Source organism: Salvelinus fontinalis, chromosome 19, assembly GCF_029448725.1.
Source record: "Salvelinus fontinalis isolate EN_2023a chromosome 19, ASM2944872v1, whole genome shotgun sequence".
Classification (NCBI taxonomy): Eukaryota; Metazoa; Chordata; class Actinopteri; order Salmoniformes; family Salmonidae; genus Salvelinus; species Salvelinus fontinalis.
In genome coordinates this window covers 48090285-48111079 of record NC_074683.1, presented here as the reverse complement: position 1 = coordinate 48111079, position 20795 = coordinate 48090285, and the positions used below count along the sequence as shown (strand labels likewise).

Genomic DNA, 20795 nt, shown 5'->3' with positions numbered 1-20795 from the left:
GGATATTTCTCCAAAAAGTACGATCTTTGTCCCCATGTGCAGTTGCAAACCATAGTCTGGCTTTTTTATGGCGGTTTTGAAGCAGTTGCTTCTTCCTTGCTGAGCGGCCTTTCAGGTTATGTCGATAGGACTCGTTTTACTGTGTATATAGATACTTTTGTGACCGTTTCCTCCAGCATCTTCACAAGGTCATTTGCTGTTGTTCTGGGATTGATTTGCACTTTTCGCACCAGAGTACGTTCATCTCCAGGAGACAGAACGTGTCTCCTTCCTGAGCGGTATGACAGCTGCATGGTCCCATGGTGTTTATACTTGCGTACTATTGTTTGTACAGATGAACGTGGTACCTTCAAGCTTTTGGAAATTGCTCCCAAGGATGAACCAGACTTGTGGAGGTCTACAATATTTTTTCTAGGTTTTGGCTGATTTCTTTTGATTTTTCCATGATGTAAAGCAAAGAGGCACTGAGTTTGAAGGTAGGCCTTGAAATACATCCACAGGTACACCTCCAATTGACTCAATGATGTCAATTAGCCTATCAGAAGGTCTAAAGCCAAGACATAATTTTCTGGAATTTTCCAAGCTATTTAAAGGCACAGTCAACTTAGTGTATGCCAACCTCTGACCCATTGGAATTGTGATACAGTGTGTCATGTCATGTAAGCTCTGTCAGGTTCGATGGGGAGCGTTGCTGCACAGCTATTTTCATGTCTCTCCAGAGATGTTAGATCGGATTCAAGTCCGGGCTCTGGCTGGGCCACTCAATTACATTCAGAGACTTGTCCCGAAGTCACTTGTACATTGTCTTGGCTGTGTGCTTAGGGTCATTGCCCTGTTGGAAGGTAGCCAGCTCTAGGAAGAGTATTGGTGGTTCCAAACTTCTTCCATTCTTCAATGCTGCAGGATATTTTTGGTACCCTTCCCAAGATCTGTGCCTCGACACAATCCTGTCTCGGAGCTCTACGGACAATTCCTTCGAGCTCGTGGCTTGGTTTTTGCTCTGACATGCACTGTCAACTGTGGGACCTTATATAGACAGGTATGTGCCTTTACAAATAATGTCCAATCAATTGAATTTATCACAGGTGGACTCCAATCAAGTTGTAGAAAAATCTCCAGTATGATCAATGGAATCAGGATGCACCTGAGCTCAATTTCGATTCTCATAGCAAAAGGTCTGAATACTTATGTAAATAAGGTATAATTTCTTAACATTTCTTAACATTTGCAAACATTTCTACAGCCTGATTTCGCTTTGTCATCATGGGGTAATGTGTGACATTTTTAATTAATCCATTTTAGAATAAAGGCTGTAATGTAACAAAATTTGGAAAAAGTGAAAGGGTCTGAATATTTTCCAAATGTACTGTAGCTCTCTGTTTGTGGGTGTCATCTGTCATGTCTGTGAATGATGATGATGTAATGTTGTCTAAACTCAGTGCCCTTCAATGCCAGGCAAGTTCCTGTTGAAGTCCAAATAAATTAACTGAATTGATCACATCAGACAAGAATTCTCAATTTTCTGCTAAAATTGGTTAAGTCTAATATTCAAATCCAACAAGAGTCAATCATATTATTCATCCAGACATAACATGGTTTGAGGCTTTGAAATTACAACAAGTCAAAGCTGGTTAATTTAAATTTATACATATATTTTACACGTGAGGACAGTGAAAGCATTTTTTCAAATCCTCAATTCATACATATGTAAAAAAAGGTGATATGCTGTCCAAATTATATTGTCTATAATATTGTAGACAAAGAGGTTTGAACATTAGCTCAGAGGAAATGAAAAAGAATATAGATACAAAAAAATATGTATATCTGTATAAATATATATTCAAGAGTAACAAAATTGTATTATACATTAAGGAGGATCTAAGACATGAGAAACTCCCGAGAGTAAAAATACAAAAAGGTACATAGATAAAAAAGTCCAATCATGAGTCATTACATAAGATCTCAAATCAGTCAAAGATTGTCAGTCATCACTTTCAAAACTCAGATACAGGGAAACCACACGTCATCCACAGCACACCTAATACAAAACACTCATACACACTAGAAAACTGACTCGGTGAGCAGTTTCTTTTTAAAGCTATTTTTCACTGAATAGTTCATCCTGGTGGATTGGCAATCCCACTTGCGCTGACAACGATGATCAAATGAAGTGAATTTGCTGCCCAATCCTGAAGACATGAGGCATATTATAAAAAACATGTCCATTTCAATATTGTCATGCAAGTGAGCAAAAACATTATTGGCACGTTTAAACAATTGTCATTGTTTAAAATATTCCCCTCATATTTTGTCACAAATCTGATCTTTGAGATACATATTGGTGCACTTAGAATGTCTGGGAATTGACATACGGCAGAACTTGCAACTTCTTGACCCTTCCGTCAGTATGCAATCACATTTGGAATACTGTTATTCAGTTGGACAAACAAGACTGCGTCAATGGTTGATTGTCAATAAGCATATGGAGATATTGGAGAAAATAAAGCATTTCCTGCTTTGAGCAGTGCTCCACTGCATAACAACAATTCTGTAACACAAGCATAATATTAATGGTCAAATTAACCTGTGGTCGTTAGGATCAATTAAAATGTACCAATAATAGTCTGTCATTTACCATACTTGTTCTTGTAATACAAAGGAGGCTATTTATTCATATATTTTACACTTTATAACCAATCCTGCCCCGCTTTCCTTTTGTCTCTGAAACGCATCTTTCTCTATCACTGTCTGTCTCTCTCCCTCTTCCGCCCTACTCTCCTACACACAGGGCCAGCCTAGTTGCAGAGAGCAGGAACTGCTGTCGTTATTCTGCACAAACACTGATCATCATCATCCTCATCATCTTGTGGTGGATAGATACGCACCAACATTCATCTAAAAAAGCACACCGTTTGTCAATTTCAAATTCAAACACACTGGCAATCAAACCCACACTTTTCTTTTCACACAAAAAGGAAAGAAGTACGTATACATGAAATAATGATAAAAATGTAAATAATAATATTAATCACAATAATAAGCAGCATTGGGTCATGTCACTATACGGAAAATATAGAAACCAATATACTATATATTTGTACATAGCGTGCTTCAGTATTAAAAGATCAAAAGGATAATTGTAAGTGTTTACAAAACGATATATTGTATTTTCTGTATTGCACATAGTCATACTATTATATGTTTCTGCCATGTCTCCTTACGGACCGAGGAGACTGTGTGGATACTTGGATGTGTTAACTGTATAATACTGTGTGTGTGGAAGTGGTGCACTAGCAGGTTGGACTTTGAAATGTCAATGTGGCTAAAAAGCACGGCATCAGTAATGTCACAGTACATGACAGTCTTAGAGCACGTGTACTGTACGTGTTGTGTTGAGACATGGATAGGCGTGACTGCTTACCAAACATGTATGTAATCACGAGATCCATATCCACAACAAAGCAATGATTCACACTTGTAGTTCACCTTCCTCAGAACTAGCTCAATAAAACAGTCATCATAATAATAACGAGAGGAATTGATTGACTCGAATAACAATGTCATCCATGTATCTGGCAGCTGGCACTTCAACCAAAGGAATTTGTTGTTGTTCCTACGAGTATTTCCCCATCACATCCATTCCCCTGGGTCTGACACTCGAAACAGAATCATTTAGGGGTGGTAAGGGAACAACATAGTGGCTCTCTAACCACAAGATGGCGGCATTCCACATCACCTATTTGGAGAAAAAAATGTGTGTGAAGCTGAAGGTAGGAGACACACAGCTAGTTAACCTTGGGGGAATCTCTAGACTGCCATGTCAGACCCTCTACCTTTGAAAAACATCCAAACAACATTGATAGAAATGCGTAAGATAACCCTGTGGTTTTAGAGGACTTAGGGTGGTTAGCTCCAGAGGACAACCTAATTTCCCCCTCCTAGATTGTGTAGTTCAACCATCCTGCAAAGTGTGCATGTGTATTTTGGTAGCTTATTTTGTCATAGCTGTGTGAGAAGTGTCGTCCAGTCCAACCTAAAGTCCAGCTCAGTGTCCAAAGCACACACTGGTTCTAGTCCCTACGTCTCAGAAAGGAAGAGACAAGCAACCTGTGAAACAGCAAGGGTTTGTGTTTACTTCATGGGGTAAGGTCAACCTGGAAGAAGTGATCTCTGTAAGACCCAGGGTGGAAGGAATGGGATAGAGCACTATGACCACTAGAAACACGCATGGTCACGGTCCGAGCGTCAAACTCTTATCTGAACACTTTTGTAAACCTCCACAGTGCAGTGGAGCCTTTTAGAAGAACTACCTGTTCTGATTAGTCTTTTTTCATAACAGTCCTCTGGCATCATTATCCCATGCCTAGCCCTTGTATAGTTAGTTGTTTCTTGGTCCCAGATCAGGGGTTCTTATTGTAGTCTCTGCTCACGCTGTAGATTCCACACAGTAGTGCTTGAATTGTTGAACAGATGTCAGGCCGTCCTGTTCTCAATATCTCACTCGCTCTCAAGTCTCTCAAAACCGCATGTACAGAGGCACGCACACACACATGAACATACATTCACAGTGGTAGATGGGAGGTTGGCAGACAGGGTCCCAGGTGCTGAGTGTTGATTTGCTGGAGAGAGAGAGCGAGAGAGAGAGAAAGAGAGGGGGGCCGTGGTTTAGAAAGCCAACAGTCTGGGCTCTTCTACACATACACAGGCTCACAGCCCTCCCCCTGCTCTTCCTCCTCCTCCTCTTCCTCCTCAGGGCCCATGCTGCTGGCTCCGCTGTTGCTGGGAGGCCCATGGCTGTGGCTGGTCTCTGGGGGCTTGGGGTAGCGGAAGGGGCAGCCGTTGTCGTCAAAGAACCTGCGGAAGGTGAACTCGTAGAAGGCGTGCTCCGGGTGTTTCCCGTGTGGGGTGCAGAGGGTCTCCCAGGCCCGGGTGCTGTCTCCGCTATCACTCCACGCCCCGGGACCACCTTCCTCCTCCACTGGGTCAAAGTTGGAAGTGTCCATGGGGTGGGCAATTTTGGGCCGGTAGGGGGCGGGCTGGGTGCGCAGGTTGCTGGAGAAGTCCATCTGGTCGAAGAAGGGATGAGTTTTGATCTCGCCGGCGCCGTTGCTCCCAAGACGTTCCTCTGGGGAGCAGCAGAGACGGCCGATGATGTCGACAGCCTCGGGGCTGAGCTTGATCTGCGGGGGCACATGCAGTGTGCTCTCCCAGTTTATCACCTGAAGAGGAAAGGGAAGGGGGAGACCGTGAGGATACAGTATGTTTCAGAGCTGCAATTGAGGAGTGATATGGTATTTCCACATTCAGTAGTTTTACTGAGCCGTGAGCCGACTGACTACTAACCTTAATCTGTGTCTCGGTGGGTGTCGGGGCCAGGAAGGGGGGCTGTCCCACCAGCATCTCAAACAAGATCACTCCCACACTCCACCAGTCACACAGCTGGGTGTACCCTGCAAGGACAACACCACAACCTCTCACTAACAAGATCACAATAGGCTACTTTATTTCATATATCAAACATACAACTACTCCACCATGCCCGGTCTTGCCCTCACCTTTGCGCAACAACACCTCAGGGGCGATGTAGTTGGGCGTGCCCACCAGGGAGTGTGCCAGGCAGCGCTGGTGTTGCCGTGTCGCCCGCTGCTCTAGGGTCTGCAGCCTGTCGCCACAACGACAGTTGGACACGTCATCCCAGAAGTCACTGGGCTCCATGCTGTCCTGTCTGATGTGGCTCCCTGGAGAGGAGAGGATATTACATATCGATCATATCAAGGGGAAGCCATCTATACAAAAGCATCTACGCAGTGAAAGAACTTGTCCTTTGTCTTTCCCCTGCTCACCTTTCTGATAGTACTTGGAGTTGTGCGTCCAGCGGAAGCCAGTGCAGAGGCCAAAGTCGGTCAACTTGATGTGTCCATCCAGGTCGATGAGGATGTTGTCAGGCTTGATGTCGCGGTGGATGAAGCCCATCTTGTGGACACTCTCGATGGCCAGGGTCAGCTCAGCCACGTAGAAGCATGCCAGCGGCTCGGGAAAGATGCCCATGCGGATCAGCAGGCTCATCATGTCTCCCCCGGGGATGTAGTCCATGACGAAGTAGAGGCTGTCACGATCCTGGAACGAGTAGTACAGACGCACCACCCACTCGTTGTCTGCCTCCGCCAGGATGTCACGCTCAGCCTTAGGGTTAGAAAGAATAAGAAAAAACTTTATTGTCCATTCCACACCAAACGCTGAAATGTGCTTTTGGCATCACAATAACATGGAAACATCACCAGGTGCAACGTGTCATCATGATAATTTGCCTTCAGCTTTACCTTGACGTGGGCCACCTGGTTGCGGTTGAGCACGTCCTTCTTGCGCAGCGTTTTCATGGCGTACAGGGCTCCCGTGTCCACCTTGCGGGTCAGGCACACCTCACCGAAGGCCCCGATCCCCAACGTCTTGATCTTGATAAACATGGCCTTGTCCATCTTGGCACGGCGCAGCCGGTTGTAGTTGGACTCCTTCTGGTTAAGCATCTTCCTCATCTGCTCTTGCTCCGCCTCTGATAGGCCAGCCTGGAGGAAGGGGGAGGGGAAGAATAAAAAAGGTTAAGTTGCCTTGGTAAAATACGGTATACATGCCTTACTACGATTATATTATGTTTTATATTTGATGTTTCTAATGTCTCAATCAACTGTGAATGTATGGGAAAAAATTTAATAATGTATTACTTGACTAGTAAACCCCATTTTTTTGTTTGTATGATTTCATAACATTCTATCAAAAGGACTGAACCCCGAGTAATTGTTTTTCTAAATGTTTTGGACAAGCTGTTACAAATAAAGCCATGAACTCATTGACTCCCATTCTAGGCATGTAGGGTCTTCGATGTGTTGTCTACAACACAGGTCCTCAAAACCTTTAGGTCTCTCTCTGTCTCACCTTGGACATCTCCTGCTCTAGCTGGAGCCTGCGGTTCAGTTTCTGCTGGTGTGTCTTCATCACATTCTCCACATGCTGCTCCATGTAGAACTTGAAGGCGAAGGGCGAGTAGCTTTTAATGCGCGACTCCCTCTTCTCCTGATCACGTCCGTTCTTCCTCACCGGCACCGGCGATGTCTGGATCTGCTTCTTGTTTTTCACTGCCTTCTCTCCTTTCCCAGACTTGGTCTTCTCTTTCACCTGGCTCTCCTCTGCCTTTCCTCCTCCTCCTCCACGTGGCATAGAAGGGGTGTTGAGGTCTGGGGCTCCACACATAGCTCCTCCTGGTCCCTCCAGGGGCCCTGCCTCTGAAGCAGCCCCAGACATGTGCAGGGTTTTGGGGTAGGGAGGTGGTGGACAGCGGGTCTCCTGGGCATGCTCCAGAGAGTAGGCCTCTTCAGGCATGTAGACGAGGGGCTCAGATGCTTCCTGAGCAGCCAACCAGCCAGGGTGACATGGCCCCACAGCAGTCTTCGGCTCGGGCCTCATTACTCGGATGCTCTTCACCGGCTGCTGGATGGGGGGCGAAGTCACCGCTGTGATGGTGTTGGGTTGTCCCAGGGACGGGTCCTGCTTGCCGGGAGCTGGGGTGACCAGGGTGGGTCGGACGTTGTTTGGGGGCACTGACCGGTTGTTGAAGGAGTTGGTCCTGCTAGGGACCCGCACCTCTCCCCGGAAGGGCCCCTGAGGCTGGGGCTGCCTGGCTGGAGGGACCCCCTCAGGCCCCTGGGAACCAGCCCAGTGGTGCTGGTGCTGCTCGTACAGGTCCAGGTTAAGGCTGGCTCTAGAGGGTGTGAGCAGGTCAGAGAAATCTGGCCCCATGGCAGCGGCGGCTCCACCGGGTGAGCGGGACATCATGTGGACCTGGTGTGAGGTTGGGCTGGACTGCTGGGGGTGGGGCGGTATGTACATGTTAGGAGGGTACCCTCCTCCGTTCTGGCCCATGGCCCCTTTCCCCTGCATGTTGACGTAGTTGTCGGGTGCCAGCGGTGGCATCTTGTTCTGGAAGGAGGCACTCCTTTGCACGCCGTAGCTTGAGGGCTCCATCATGTGAGGCCGGACGTGGCCATAGTCGTAGTGGGGTCCGGTGACAGGGACTCCTGGTGCCTGGGGCTGAAGCTGCAGGGGCTGGCTGGGGACGCTGTAGCCCATCATGGCCTGCTCCATACTGCCTGGGTAGGCATTCTGCGTGGTGCCTGGGGTGTACATGGGGTTCCCTGGATTGGCTGGAGGGTAGGCTGCCATGGCTGGAGTGTAGGCTCCCATGCTGAGGGGGCGTCCCATGGGGTTACCTATGGCAGGGCCCTGTACCGCGACCGAGGGGGGCATCATGTAGTTCATGACAGGAGGGGCGCCCATGTAGGCGCCCTCTGGCCCATAACCAGCACCCTCATACATCGGCGCCACCATCTGGTGGTAGGAAGGCATGGCGCCCTCACTTGTTCCCTCCAATGGTGGTCTGTGGTCCATTGAGTTTGGAATGCCCCCTTTGCCTGTGGACAGAAATCATAGTGGGGAGTGAGTTCATATCCTTACTGCATTTCAAACTTTATGTGCATATATTTAGAATGTACAGTGCATTCGGAAAGTATTCAGACCCCTTCACTTTTCCCACATTTTGCTACATTACAGCCTTATTCTAAAATGGATTAAATAAAACATTTTTCTCATGAATCTACACACAATAACCCATAATGACAAAGTGAAATCAGGTTTTTAGACCTTTTTGCAAGTGTATTACAAATAAAAACTGGAAATATCTTATTAACATACGTATTCAGACCCTTTGCTATGAGATTCGAAAATGAGCTCAGGTGAGTCCTGTTTTCATTGATCATCCTTGAGATGTTTCTACAACTTGATTGCAGTCCACTTGTGGTAAATTCAATTGATTGGACACGATTTGGAAAGGCACACACCTGTCTAAATAAGATCCCACAGTTGACAGTGCATGTCAGAGCAAAAACCAAGCCATGAGGTCGAAGGAATTTTCCGTAGAGCTCCGAGACAGGATTGTGTTGAAGCACAGATTTTTATTTTTTATTTAACCTTTATTTAAGATCTGGGGTAGGGTACCAAAAAATGTCTGCAGCATTGAAGGTCCCCAAGAACACAGTGGCCTCCATCATTCTTAAATGGAAGAAGTTTGGGACCACCAAGACTCTTCCAAGAGCTGGACGCCCCGCCAAACTGAGCAATAGGGTAGAAGGGCCTTGGTCAGGGAGGTGACCAAGAACCCCATGGTCACGCCGACAGAGATCCAGAGTTCCTCTGTGTAAATGAGAGAACTTTCCAGAAGGACCAACATCACTGCAGCACTCCACCAATCAGGCCTTTATGGTAGAGTGGCCAGACAAAAGCCACTCCTCAGGAAAAGGCACATGACAGCCCACTTGGAGTTTGCAAAAGGCACCTAAAGGACTCTCAACCCGTTGCTGCTTTGTCACCAATTTAATCATTTTTAGAATAAGACTGTACATTTATGAAATGTGGAACAAGTAAAGGGGTCTGAATACTTCCCGAATGCACTATGTGCATGAGTTGTGTTACCTGGTGAGGTCTGTTTGATGACCTGGACGATGAGTTCATTGCGGGGGTCCAGGTATCCCATCTTACTGATGTACTCCAGAGCAGCCTCAATGTTTCTGCTGCCCGTCTGCTTCAGAGCCCGCACCGCCATTTCCTGGTGGAAAAACAACGGTGTTGAAAAGACACTGATAAATCATTGAGAGACTGTGACTGATGACACTCATCCATCTCATTTTGTGGAACAGATTGCATTATTTTAGTGCCAGATAGTGTATAGCCTTTTCTGTTGTCATTGTCTCTTCTATTGTCAACCATGCACACATAAGGACATGATGATTTAAACAGCCCCGCAGCAGGCCTTGCACCTGCATCCTCTTCTCCTGGGGTCATGCACCAGCCATTTCCTGAGCCAGCCTCACACACACACAACAACATAAAACACAGAGAACATAGAACCTTCCCTTTTACATTCTTTCAAAATGTCAACAGCACGCTATTCTTATGACAAGGACCTCTACGGTGACAGTTCTGTACCATACTGTAGTACATATTTTAGGATTTATATAAAGATAATGCAGGTTATCCTACTATTTTCATACTGGCTGATAGGCAGAGTACAAACAACAACAGCCATTAAACATCAGTGAGTGAGACGTGAAAATAAACATGACACAAGCTGTGACCGTTCTTTAACTAGGCGACCCACACCTACATGAGGAAATACCCCTTAATGTCATATGACCTCACTCTAAAGACATTCAACCCATACCTCAGTGTGGCCCCAAGTCAACACAGGCATTCAACCCCACACTGCCTCCGCTGGTCAGTTAGAGAACTTCAACCAAATACTACTGCTCATCTGAAATAACCACTGGAGGTTGTTGTTTAAAACATAGAATCAAGACGATGTTGTGTATGAATATTACATTTTACAGGAAATAAACTAGGGCTAGGGTTGTGGCGGTCATGAATTTTTGTCAGCCGGTTATTGTCATGCATAAGACTGCCGGTCTCAAGGTAATTGACCGTAAATGAACATAAACAAGTTTAGCATCACCAGACCTCCACGCATACAAGCTGCTGATGTGCGCCTTTGGAACGTCTGCATGAAAAAAGTTAGAAATCAATTGAATATATACCATCACCAATTTATGTATTTTCAGCAGGTCTAAAGAAACATTATTATTTGAAGAAAATGTATTTCAGAAGAACAAAATGTGAGTTGGCCTACTGTATGTTATCTGGCTATGTGCCATGCCATAGGCTGTAGGCTTGTTAATTTAGCAGACAAGATATGCTTATGAGTCATGTTCCATTATTTTATATTGTTTTATAGTAATAAGAATATAATTGAACAGCTGAATAAAATAGAAAGTATATTTTTTGCATTCCTGGCGTGAGAGTGCACATGTTGAGTGTAAAAGTAATCATTTGAAACAGGTCCTATTCACTAGATTTAGACTTATTTGTCAACTTTAGTTGAGAATGATACAAACCTTAAAATGTCTTAGAAATCAAAAGATATGGGCTGCATGATGAAACTATAGGATATTGATGACTTTAGAAAGTCGCAAAAATATTTTCTAATTTGAACCCATCAGACTATTCTAAATTTAATCTTGTCTTCACTAATATGTAAAATTAGTTTTGTTTTGGGCAGAAATTGAGGCCACTTTCCCGCTGGTTTGTTTAGGCTACTCCGGTTATTTCACAACGCGCAACTGGTGATATTCCGCCCAAACTCTGTATGCCATGGGCTCTGTTCCCACCCTGTTTCTACAGCTACTTAGTGCTTCAGTAGGGAAACCAAGTGAAATCTGTTCGGGAACATCGATAGTAACATGTTTTCACACCTAAACATTTCATTAAAAACTGTTGCCACCCCCTTTCTCTGTGCGCTGGAGAAAGGAATAGAGAAGAGAGGGGAGGAGATGGAAATGCACAGTGGTGAGATATTCTCTAGCTATAAGGTCATGTGTCAGCCTATTAACTATGAAAATAAATAAAATGCCCTATTACTAGGCTATTCAAAATCAAATACAAAATTCACTACAAACTGTAGGCTAACTCAATTTAGGATAGACCAATTATATACCAAAGATATCTTAAAATCAGTATTTTTGTGTAATATGCAGTAGGCTATGTATTGTATAACAGCACAATCATTTTAATTCCGTTATTTTTTTTGGGGGGGGGGGGGCTTCGGCTCATTATGGCTTGGGCCTATGAATATGTATATGTTCTAGTATGCTTATGAATGTTTTGAATTAATCATTACCTTAGAAAGTGCTGTCTATTTCTTTGTATTAGGCTTTGAAACAATATCCACAACGACCATGTTTTCCACTCAGTTTCAACCTGTTGTTGAATTTCTTTCTTCAAATTGATCATCACAGTGAGGTGAGTTTTAAAAGCAGATACTGTTTTGATTTTAGATTGTGTTTATGTCAGAGTGGTTAGAGGGTCAATAGAGCCCTGACTACCAGGCCATTAGCGACCTGATGATCGTTAGCGAGTTGGGTACTACTAACGCATGTACAGAGTGCATAAGAGGAGATTACAGATGACTCAACGTTCACTTAGAATTTTACTGCAGTCATGGCAGTCACCGCAACAACCCTAACTAGGGCTAAACACGTTTTAAGGACTGAAGTGGACTTTAAAACTAGTTTAAAGAGACGAATGCAGCCATTGTGTGTCCACAGGTTCTGACACAGACTGGGTGCTTCCATTTGCAGGGAGGAAACTTAAGGGTTTAAAAACAGGGTTGCATAGCGAGAGAGCACAATCAGTTCTCAGAACCAGGAAACAACGGAGCCACAGATATTCTACACAATGTGTGTGTACATCAGTGGGCATGCCCATATCACTGAACCAAAACACACTCTTTCCCTCCCTCCCTCTCCCTCACACATAACACGCACAGGAAACCGAAAATAAACACTCACTTCCACAGGCCAGGAAGTAAAGAATTCCAGCTATTTGGAAATCTGTGTTTTGGGTGTCTTTTCCTCCCATTGCTCTCCCTCCCTCTCGCATACTCCCTCCTTCTCCCTCTGTTTCTCTACTAGACTCATGTGACTTCCAGCCTAAAATATCCACTACCACATTTGCACCCTTGTTATAATGGTTACAGCCACAAGCCAGGGAGTTATCCCAAACACACACACACTCCTTAGAAGGCTGGGAGTTCGTAAATATCATCACACACACCCACCTCCCCCCAAGTGAACAACAAAATACACACTCCTGGACGTAGTGACAGTTTCTGTGCCACTGTTCTAAGTTCTGAAAGACCTTTATGGAGCCGAGTCTGGATGGACAGGCTGAGAGGGAGGGACATCAATAGGTATGTGGAACAAAAGATAGTGTGCCACCATATTCTCCTTCTCTTAATCTCTCACACACACAAGGCCCCTGTCACATCCTGTTAACCTCATCATTACATAAAGGCGGCGACCACATCATTTCATATGTCAGAGGTTTAATATGCTTAGTGTGCATAAGATTCCTGTCTCCCCTCCACTCCGCCTGGCCCGCCCCTCGTACAGTAATAGTGCAGCCGCTGTACACATGAAGGAAGGTGGAGGAGAGGGAAAGAGCTCCTCCACACTCCACCCCTCCCAGTGGCCCCTCCTCGCTCCCCACCAAAACATTTCCTCTTTTACTGTGATTATGTAACTTGCCGCAGCGCTGTGTAATTTGTGGCTGGAGGAGAGGCTTCTGATAAGAATAAGGCCAGAGGGCCCTTGGGGATGGAGGGGGGTTGAGACTAGAGAGGCCACTCACTACAGTGGCCATTATGGCTGTGGAATGTGTAGGAAAATATGGGCCCACACTCAATGGTCTGTTCAGTGGCTCCTAGGTCACAGTCACCTAAAAATACCAGGACCATCCATCATACGACACGCCTGGTGGCTGGTCCAGAAAACTAAAAGCATTTATGTAAAGGGCTGAGGACTGATTAAGTTGCTAAATGGTCGTAATGTTGTTGTTAATGTCTACTGGACCTGTACCTCGGTCCGGCTGGGTTAACTTGAGGAGGCAGCCCTAGGACAAACACAGCGACAGGTGACTGCAGCTTTGCTCATTGAGACACCATATCTACAATCCATCACTATGATGGTAAAAGCCAGACGACAGACAGTCAAAGTCAGTAGGCAGGAAAAGAGTTGCATCTATCTGGCTTGTGTCTTTCTTCCCTCCCTCTCGCCCCACTATCTCTAATTCTACTGTGCTGAGGTCTGAGGAGCGGTTGTTCCCTAGCACAGACTTGAGTTAAGCATTCTTTAAAATGAGGAGTGCCGCCATCACAGGGCCTCTCCTCAGGCCTGTCCTGAAGACTTCAACCACAGTACTGAGTCTGATTATAGTAACTGGTCTCTGGCCAATCCAAGTGCTTCGAACACACAGAGCTCTTTAAAATGCCCTGATCTTAGGCCAGTTATGGGTGTTTAAAGAGACTGAACTCTGCTGAACAGCCTGACCCTTATTACTCGGAAATACTCTGATAAATTGCATCCCTGTAATAAGGCTATCCATATCTGAAATATAGTATGCTTTATTTCTTTAGGCGAAAGGTGAGCATGTGTGAGCTGACAATTTCCTGCAGAAACGTTTGCTCTCCTCTTCTCTCTCTGGAGTGGACAAGATGTTCACTCGTTCCGAAAGAGGATGAAGAAACCAACTGATATTTTAACATTTCTGCGTTCAACATTATGTAACCATTGTACTGTACTCTGGATATTATGACATTGAATGGCACTTTCAACATCCACATTTGTGAGTTACGTTAGGCACTTACAGGACATGATTATAGAACCAGCATTTAAGCTGAGACATTGATTCAGACGAGAGCAGATTCTCCCACTTGAAAGCACACAGACACTCACTCACTCTCAAGTCCTCACCTGGTCACAGCCAGCATTGACCAACTCCTGCAGCATCTGTCGGTTGACGTCTCCAGCAGGGTGGGCGGAGCCAGAGGAGGGGCCAGACTCATTGGCAAAGGGCATGAGGGACTTGCGGATCTCTCTCAAAGCGTTCTGGTAGTTGTTGAACTTCTGAGGGGGCCGGAGCGGCTGCTGGCGACTCCCGGGGTCTTTGCCCTTGCTTTCGGTCCCGCGGCCCCCCTCACCCCAGGAGCTGCCCCCATGGAGGGCCTGGCTCACCAGCTTGGCTGGCTGCTTCAGCCCCTCCTTGATCTCCTGGAGGCGCTGGCGCGTGTTGCCCACATACGGAGCAGCGGGGAACGTCTTGGGCCTCATGACACTCCCCTGTTTTAGTATCTAGCCTAGGGAACTTACACCAAAACAGACACCCACAACTGGCACACTGACACAAACACTCGTATGCTTGCTCTGGAACTCTGTGACCTAAATAGATAAGGCACTCTAGTAGGAGAGATTATGTTTCTTCCTCTCCTTCTCTTGGTCAAGGTTTTTGTTTGTCTCTGTGTTGCTGGCTCCTACTGATAGGATTCCAACTGGCGTTCCATGTTGTGTGTTTTAGGGATCACACTCGTTCCTATTCCAAGTCATGTGAGGGGTCACAAGGATGCCCTTGGCCCAAACCACTCTGGCTCCCTTCTGTACCTGTGGAGCAAGACCAGAGCAGAAAACGTTACTAAAATGTCACTGTATGGTTAAGGTCAAGATGTGTGTGTGGTCGGGTTGTGGTCATGGTGGCATAGGGTTACATTAGTTACACACATCTCATCAACTGTGTGTGAACGTCTCCTGTGTGATCCAATATTAACACCCCTTTGCAGTTGTATCTCCAAGAACATTGTCTACATTCTATAGTGGCAGTGCTACTCTCTGGGGCATAATAGGTGTGAAGGAAGCATATTTATCTGTGCACACGTGGAATAGTCACATAGCAACAACAATGTATTATTGCGGTGTAATTGTGTAACATAGCTTTTGTGGTGTCAAACCCTATTATTGAAGTATGATCGTGTATAACATTTTATTAATGTATTGGACCTGTGTAACTTAGGCATGTTCAATTATGACAACTATTAAAATATAGGTGGTTAGCTTTATTTCAATTCAGTGGCTATAGAACAGGGCTGAGAGACCATCAGACCAGTACTTGGTAGGTGTTCCTTTAGGCCTGGGATAGCCTCAAACAGCTTGAGATCAACAGCATCCACTGGGCCCGTTTAAAATCAGGACACTACCATCAATACCACCCTCTGTTACCATCTCTTTCTCTCCCTCTCTGTGTGCTATGTCCCATCATGGGTTGAAAAGGGCATTTTTGGGGTTTGGGTGTTTGAGGCGTTTTCTGACACAAACACAGTACTCACTGTGAGTGTAGTTTTTCTAAACAAACACATATTTAGGATGGTAGTGCCAAGCAATCTCCAGAATATTTAGCCTCAGCTCCCATTCCTGTAATGCTTTGCGTGCCACATCTGACCCATAGCATTCTATTCCACAAGTGACAAGAAAACTCATACCATTGCATCACGGGGCAGAGTGGACCAAAATAAACAACAGAAAAATAGATTTCCACTGAAAAACAACAGAGAGGAGAGTAGAGACAGGGTCTCCTACTTACAAGGCTCATACATGTTTTAAACCCACTAGTAGGAACAGTGGGCTGGCCTGCAGTTGACAGAGTGTACTGATGTGTATAGTGTACAGATGAATCAGTGATCGCTTTTCTACCTGTATAATGTCATGTTCTATGCTTGATTGTGTGTTATGTATACCCTAAGCCACAACCAACATTTTCCCAAGGGATAATAAAGTAATTATCTTATCAGCCTATCTGACTGATTGGAGACTACTGTACTGTTAATACCACAAGATCTATGGTGCCTATTGGCCTGTATTTTCTAATGAGGGCCTCAGTCTGCAATGCATAATAAGGCTGCATGATCTCGGCAAAAGATCTAATTGTGATTTTGTTTTAGATTTGACTTGCAAAATATATAAACAACTGGAATGATTTTTATTAAGATGCAAAGTGGAACACAGCATTGTTCTTGTTTGGAACAATCTGTTGACTGCATTTGACCCAACAGAACATCATGCACACTTATAATGATTCTAATAGCAAGGAGGAAGTGAGCCCGGCCATTTTAGCAAAAAAACAAACAACAAAAAAAGCCTTTTTTTGGCTTGTTATTTTGGCATTCATTTGTGTCACCTCTCAGTTTGAGAACTATGCCCCCCCCCCCCAAAAATAATTCCTTGAGTTAAAAGCTGCATACAAACATGGTCTCTTTCTTGAGTAAGGCAGCTCCAAAATGCAGGTGTTTCAGCCTAGCTCAGTGCTTTCTGTGGTGGAGGGACAGCCAGCGGAAAATACAGAGTGTAGGCGTTGGTAATCGACTCCAGTTGCGCCGTGATTGGCTCAGTGTTGTGTCACTCATGGGGACATTATGTCACCACCAAATCTACAGGAACAGCTAGGCAGTTCAGGCCCCCTTGGGTGCTGCCATAGATTTACATGAGAAGTGCCTGTTCAAGAACGCTCAAGGTCATTGGCCACAGATAAAATGGCTTCAAATCACGTTATATCTACCGTAGCTTTGATTGGACTGATCACATCAACATCATACTTTCACAATCTTAGCTAGCAAGCAGGCATCCTCATGAATTATGACAATCTACTGGCAAATTCATTTCAATCCTTGTCATATGAAGAGAAATTATAGTTAAAACCTATCGGTGCTCATCGGGCCATTGGACAAAACATTGCTCAACAAGTCTGAAAAAGCATATTCAACAATGAGTGGTTTGGAAGGAATCGATGGCTAACTGCAAGAGTTGAGAAGCAATCACTATTTTTCTTCCCATGCCTGCTATTAGGTGGAGAGGGTGTGTGGTCCAAGTCTGGGTTTATGGATTTAAAATATCGGTCTGAAAGGGTCTCTTTTCCAAGTTTAAAAGGATGAACATTCACACGCAACACCATGGGCCAAAAAAGGTTGAATTACATTGGTGTGTTCAAGACAACTGAGAACTTGGAACTCTGGCCTCTTTCTAGAGCTCCGACCTTAAGATCACTGACATCATGACTCAACCTTGTTTTTTTCTAAGTTACCAGTTGTCTTGAAAGCACCATAAATCCAGAGATTGCCAAACTTTGATGACAAAGTTTGCCCACAAGAAGGACCGCCGCACCACGTTCAAGTGATCACAGCAATGGTGAGTCCAAAAATATGTCTTGTATACTGCTGCATAAATGTAATATGCCAGGGAGATCCACTAAATGACCAAAAGTATGTGGACACCTCGTCAAACATCTCATTCCAAAATCAAGAGCATTCAAATGTAGTTGGTCCCCCTTTGCTGCTATAACAGCTTCTACTCTTCTGTGAAGCCTTTCCACTAGATGATGATGGCCCATTGCTGCGGGGACTTGCTTCTATTCAGCCACAAGAGCATTAGTGAGGTCGGGCACGGATGTTGGGGGATTAGGCCTGGCTCGCATTCGGCGTTCCAATTCATCCTAAAGGTGTTCGATTGGGTTGAGGTCTGGGCTCTGTGCAGGCCAGTCAAGTTCTTCCACACTGATCTCGACAAACCATTTCTGTATGGACATTGCTTTGTGCAAAGGGGCATTGTCATGCTGAAACAGGAAAGGGCCTTCCCTAAACTGTTGCCACAAAGTTAGAGGCACAGAATCCTGTAGTATGTCATTGTATGCTATAGAGATAAGATTTCCCTACACTGAAACTAAAGGGGCCTAGCCTGAACCATGAAAAAACAGCCACAGACCATTATTTCTCATCCACCAAACTTTACAGTTAGCTAGCACTATGCAGTCGGGAAGGTAGCGTTCTCCTGGCATCCACCAAACCCAGATTCGTCTGTTGGACTACCAGATGGTGCTCTACTGCTCATAAGTCCAATGGCGGCGAGCTTTACACCACTCCAGCCGACACTTGGCATTGCACATTGTGATCTTAGGCTTGTGTGCGGCTGCTCGGCCATGGAAACCCATTTCATGAAGCTCCCGACAAACAGTTATTGCACTGCTGATGCTTCCAGAAGCAGCTTGGAACTCAGTAGTGAGTGTTGCAGAGGACAGATGGTTTTTACTCGCTACGCACTTTAGCACTTGGCGGTCCCATTTTGTGAGCTTGTGTGGACTACCACTTCGCGGCTGTTGCTCCTAGACGATTCCACTTCACAATAACAGCCCTTACAGTTGACCGGGCCAGCTCTAGACTTGTTGGAAAGGTGGCATCCAATGACAGTGGCACGTTGAAAGTCACAGAGCTCTTCAATAAGGCCACTCTACTGCCAATGTTTGTCTATGGAGATTGCATGGCTGTGTGCCCGATTTTATACACCTGTCAGCAACGGGTGTGACTGAAATAACCAAATCCAGTCATTTGAAGTGGTATTGTTGCCTCTACCTTCTTGACCTTTGTGCTGTTGTCTGTGCCCAATAATGTCCGTACCATGTTTTATGCTGCTACCATGTTGTCATTTTGTGTTGCTACCATGCTGTGTTGTCAAGTGTTTCTGCCTTTCTCTCTTGTTGTCTTAGGTCTCTCTTTATATAGTGTTGTCTCTCTTGTCGTGATGTGTGTTTTGTCCTATATTTATATATTAATTTTTAATCCCAGCTCCCGTCCCCGCAGGAGGCCTTTTGCCTTTTGGTAGGCAGTCATTGTAAATACAAATTTGTTCTTATTAACTGACTTGCCTAGTTAAATAAATGTGAAATAAAAAAATAAAAAATCCACATACACTATATATACAAAAGTATGTCAGTAGCTAATAACGTTATCTTAAGTGTATGATGTGTAGTAAGCTGCTAGTAGCCAATGTGTCTCACCCTAATTATTTGGTCCTTCTCCCCCTCAGAACTTAGCCTACTGTTCTGACTTGGTGGTGCACATGTAGCCTATTGCCTGTTGTAGAGAAATGTCATCATTGAATATTGTAAGAGCTTTCATTGTCTGCTTAGTTATCCTACGGTTCTGACTTGGTGTACTGGGAGCATATTGTAATAACTGCCCATGTTCTCTGAATTCTGTCACTGTACATTTCAAAAGTGCTGAACAAATAGTTATTGACTACTTGTTCATTGTCTTAATCGAAATTATGGCTTGCCTCTTATATGCTCATCCTTCCTTTATGCGATAGTTTGTACATATCAATTGTTTTATGGCTTATATAGGACTCATTAGTACCTTATTCATCATTTTTGGCAGTGTCAGAATGATTTAATTGTTTTGCTTACTTTGTGTATTATAATAAGCTGATGTGCTTTTCTTCACGATGACGGGATACTATATAATGTTGTTGGGTCTGTAACCATGTTTGCCAGTGACAGTCTCTTCCCATTCAAATAGGTTTTTTTAAACAAAAAGTTCAGTAATAGACCCATGTAATTCCAGCTAATATTGCGAGGGTTGTTTTGTTTGCGCAATGCGTTGTCTGCGCGTCGGTATATTGTCTATAAAAGTGGATCCTCTTGGTTGTATTTCCCTTACTTTTTAGACCACATAGGCATTATAAAATGTTGTGTAGTGGGTTTGCTGGCATACATAAAAAATAAAAAAATAAAAGAATTGGTCGAGTTTGTCCCACCAAGATGTACATGCTAAAATCGCCACTGTACGAACCCCGTCCATCACAGGCTTTAGTGAAAACTAAACTCAACCGTTAAAAAGAGTTGTTTCAATATTCTTACCATATTGATCACTTCGTGGGTTTTCTTGTCGAGGTTGTGATTAGTTTAACATTTGGAATGAAAGAACGTGGGGCCTTCTCAATTTAGCGCTGGAAGCAACGCAACAGCCTGGAGCAGCCCGACATTCCAATGAAGGGAGAATTTCAGTCCCCGCAGTCTTTCTCTGGCCAAAAGCTGGTCGCGTTGGAAGAAATCCGAGGCTTTATCTTCAATTTAAATAAAATGCAGTACTAATAATAACTTTTATTTCTGTTTCTTCATCAAAATAGTTAGGCTTTCCCAAAATATGAAGTTGTTAACTTACCATGAGATAGATGTATCATTCAGATTTAATCCGATAAAGAATCCAACCAAATACACTTTTCGGAAAACTTTAAATCCAATAATTTGTTGCACAACACATACGACAATTTATCGAACTTTCTCTTAACGGTAGGCCCGAGTAAATATCATGAAGAGACTCCATTTTCTCCCAACTCCAGGCAGAATTAGAATTCAGTACAAAATTGGACGACACTTACTGCATTGTTAACATTCCAGGAGTCACGTGAGGGACAAATGCACGTCAGCGCCACACATATTATAGGCGGTGCTTCCTACATGCATTTAGCTATATAATAATACAACTT

General features: G+C 44.5%; 1 protein-coding gene across 3 annotated transcripts; it reads right to left on the bottom strand.

The window, feature by feature from the left end:
• Positions 1-1631: 1631 nt before the first annotated feature.
• On the bottom strand, positions 1632-20766 carry LOC129816877 (serine/threonine-protein kinase LATS2-like). Of its 3 annotated transcripts, XM_055871840.1 has the most exons (10): positions 20471-20766; positions 20167-20340; positions 14409-15092; positions 9520-9652; positions 6931-8462; positions 6321-6563; positions 5844-6183; positions 5556-5738; positions 5344-5450; positions 1632-5219 (listed from the first exon to the last, which is right to left on the bottom strand). In XM_055871840.1, exons 3-10 carry the CDS (start codon positions 14763-14765, stop codon positions 4692-4694), a joined length of 3423 nt encoding a protein of 1140 aa, XP_055727815.1. In that variant the 5' UTR covers positions 14766-15092; positions 20167-20340; positions 20471-20766; the 3' UTR covers positions 1632-4691. The 3 variants fall into 3 exon arrangements, with proteins under 3 accessions (XP_055727815.1, XP_055727813.1, XP_055727814.1); XM_055871838.1 differs by lacking the exon at positions 20167-20340; XM_055871839.1 differs by lacking the exon at positions 20471-20766 and having other exon boundaries at positions 20167-20462.
• Positions 20767-20795: the final 29 nt, after the last annotated feature.